The sequence below is a fragment of the Vicia villosa genome, linkage group LG2 (assembly GCF_029867415.1).
Source record: "Vicia villosa cultivar HV-30 ecotype Madison, WI linkage group LG2, Vvil1.0, whole genome shotgun sequence".
NCBI classification, from domain to species: domain Eukaryota; kingdom Viridiplantae; phylum Streptophyta; class Magnoliopsida; order Fabales; family Fabaceae; genus Vicia; species Vicia villosa.
The window spans coordinates 77,485,694-77,488,647 of NC_081181.1; the positions used below are offsets into that span (position 1 = coordinate 77,485,694).

At 30.6% G+C, this 2,954-nt stretch overlaps 1 protein-coding gene across 1 annotated transcript; it reads right to left on the bottom strand.

The window, feature by feature from the left end:
- Positions 1–473: 473 nt before the first annotated feature.
- On the bottom strand, positions 474–1,711 carry LOC131646317 (paired amphipathic helix protein Sin3-like 4). Its single transcript, XM_058916382.1, has 5 exons — positions 1,595–1,711; positions 1,339–1,491; positions 1,029–1,215; positions 858–959; positions 474–763 (listed from the first exon to the last, which is right to left on the bottom strand). Exons 1-5 carry the CDS (start codon positions 1,615–1,617, stop codon positions 647–649), a joined length of 582 nt encoding a protein of 193 aa, XP_058772365.1. The 5' UTR covers positions 1,618–1,711; the 3' UTR covers positions 474–646.
- Between the last annotated feature and the right edge of the window lie 1,243 nt (positions 1,712–2,954).

Consider the following 2,954-nt stretch of genomic DNA (forward strand, 5'->3'; position numbering starts at 1 on the left):
TTACCAATGCGTGTGATTTGAAAGTGATCGTTAGTAAGAAAACGATATAAATATAGAGTTTAAATGAAGACAAGTTTTGATAATTGATACGGAGATATCGTGTAGTAAATAACATTGATTAAAGGTGAAATCTAGCATATATACACATGCCATGATCTCCTGCTTGTTTATCACCCATGTTGTTATAATTATTTCAAAGTCTCCCACAAACTCTTGATGATATTTGTCAAACGTGTCGTCAACATCCTCTTTTCTTGACACTCAAATTCTAAAAGATTCGCAAAGTTGTGAAACTCCTCATAGTTGTTGACTTATTCCTCTGTCGACACATAATTCATGTCGAATATGATTCTCAAAATTTTATACATGTTTCCAGGTGATCTTGATCTTGTGGATTTATTCTTGTGATTCTCAAAATTGTAATCATTACGTTAAGCTTTAATGTTGCCAAGCTCTAGGCATTAAAATATTTTATAAATATAAAGACAAAATCTATGGAATTGTTTTCAAACCATACAATTCTGGTACATCTGATTTCTACAACAAAGTTTGATGTATCTACATTTAAAATCCATTCTTTATATTTTATTAACTTATCCAAAATTTATAAGCTAAAAAATTTCCATATATTTAGTTTTGAGATCTCCTATATGTCTCCGTGCACTGAGTTCTGAGCAGCAACATAACGAGAAGATGTAGCTTTTGGAAGAAAATTAAGAAACTCATCAAGAAGGTCAGGATGGTGTTGCAAAAGTGTGGTAATCTGTATAAGTTCAAATATGACAAATTAAGCATCTAAATAAAAATATTTTGAAATACTATAACATGATACGCATAATTAAATTCAACAAATATACCTCTTTGCAAACTTTAGTGAAAGATATATGCTTCTTATAATACATAATTAATATCTTTATACATGATTTGTAAATATGGTCATCAACACCTTGAAATTTAGCCTGTGAAAAATTTATTCATTAGATTCAAAATTAAATTTGGTCCTTGTATTTGAAACATATATGACGTACCCTTATCTTATTCAAAAAACTTGTAGCATCTTCCATTTTGACATGCTTCTTTTGCTGAGATTGTTTAACCTCTACTGGAAGCTTAAACTTATATCCAATTGGCATGAAAAAGTTAAATCTCAATAATAAATCTTGATGACCCTCTAATATTTTCTTAGCTTTTTCCATGAAATCCGTAATCTCAATCCTAGAAATGTTCGAAATCGATAGAAAAAATGAAATACAACAAAAAACAAAATTAAGATCAGCAATCTGAATCTCTCTCACAATATAAACATTAGAATAAAATAAGGGAATAGCATCATCAAACCTTTTTGCTCTACAATCCAATAAGGCTTTCCCAAACTCATGAAACTTATCTTCAATTAATCTACCCTTTAATTCATTGAGAAATTCCATGGCTTTTTTAGCACCCTGTTGTATAGAATATCTGTTTATCATCTCCGATTGCCCTGGCCCAAACCTTTAGTAATATGAAGAAACAGAATGAATTAGGAGAAACTTATTAGAAAATTGAATATATTAGATAATCAAATTCCAAGAAAGATAAGAGAAACAAAACTAACTCTATGCTCGTTTCAAGAACCATGTCAACAACACTTCAAGTCAACAAGAAGCAGCAAGATCCTGAAAAAAAAAAATAGAGATTCGAAAAAAATAAATGACCAAGATTTGCGTTGTAGTGTTATTTTCATGAGAATATCAATGTTTAGATCAACCTTTAAATAATTTTAGAATTTATTAAAAATATTAGGAATTAAATAAAATTAATTAAATTCCTTTTTAATTTTTCCTTTTTTTTTATTTTCCTTTAAATAATTTTCCTTTATTAAATTTATTTTTAGGGAATAAATTTGCCTTTTTTTCTCTTTTTCCTTTTATTTCTATTTTCCTTTTTTTCTATTTTTCCTTTCATTTCTATTTTCCTTTCATTTATATTTTCCTTTCATTTCTATTTTCCTTTAAATTTACTTATTTGAAAAATAAATTTATGGAATGCCACGACATGTGCTGTGACATCATGTCCTATGAGATGTCATATGCAGAAACAAGTGACATTGCGCCTGCTGAGCTGGAATGTGAAGATTCAATATGCATTAATGAGATGCAGAATATTCCATGGCATATTATGAAATCCTATGTGGCGCAGATTTAAAGGTCAAGAGAATCAAGTTAGAATATTGAAGATTATGCAGTTTCTAATTATGGAGATAAATTAGGAAACTCGTGATTGAAGATGTTTCTTTTAGCACAAGATTTCTACTAATTTTTAACAGCAAATAAGGTTGTGATTGTAACCCTAAGTCTAGTTGGGAATAGGTTATAATTAGGAAGTTTTGTAACCTATTTTAGTTGGCAAACCGATTTTAAGAAAGATGTAATCACTAGGGTTAGCCGTGTAAGGGAACCACCTGGATTGTGAAGCAATGAGTGCAGTATTCTTATTGGAGGAAGCTTTTGAAGTAACTCTAAGTTATGTTAGTTTGTGTGATTAGAATGTTGGCAATTGGATGTTGATGCAGTGGATGAGTCGTCAACTGTTAGACATCATTACAGTGATTGGGAGTGAGAGTGGTTTCTCATATCTAGGGAGAACCTAGGTAGAAGGGTCATTGGGTAGTGATTAAGTGCGTAGATTGTCAACAGGTGCGTAGATTGAGGATCAAGTTCACCTACCATTGTAGTGTTTAATTATTGCATCTGAGTTCTGTCATGTCAGAATTTCAATTATTGCATCCTAAGAAATAAACAACAAAAAAGGACCACCGATCTAACAAATTGCTAAGTTATTTACAATATGCCACGTTAGTAACTACTGAAATGTCCAATATCCTAGGCTTAAAAAATGTTGAAATCTCTAAGAGCCCGCGTTAGTAACAACTCATGATCAGTAACTGCGTCTTCGAATTGTTTGATGTGATATTC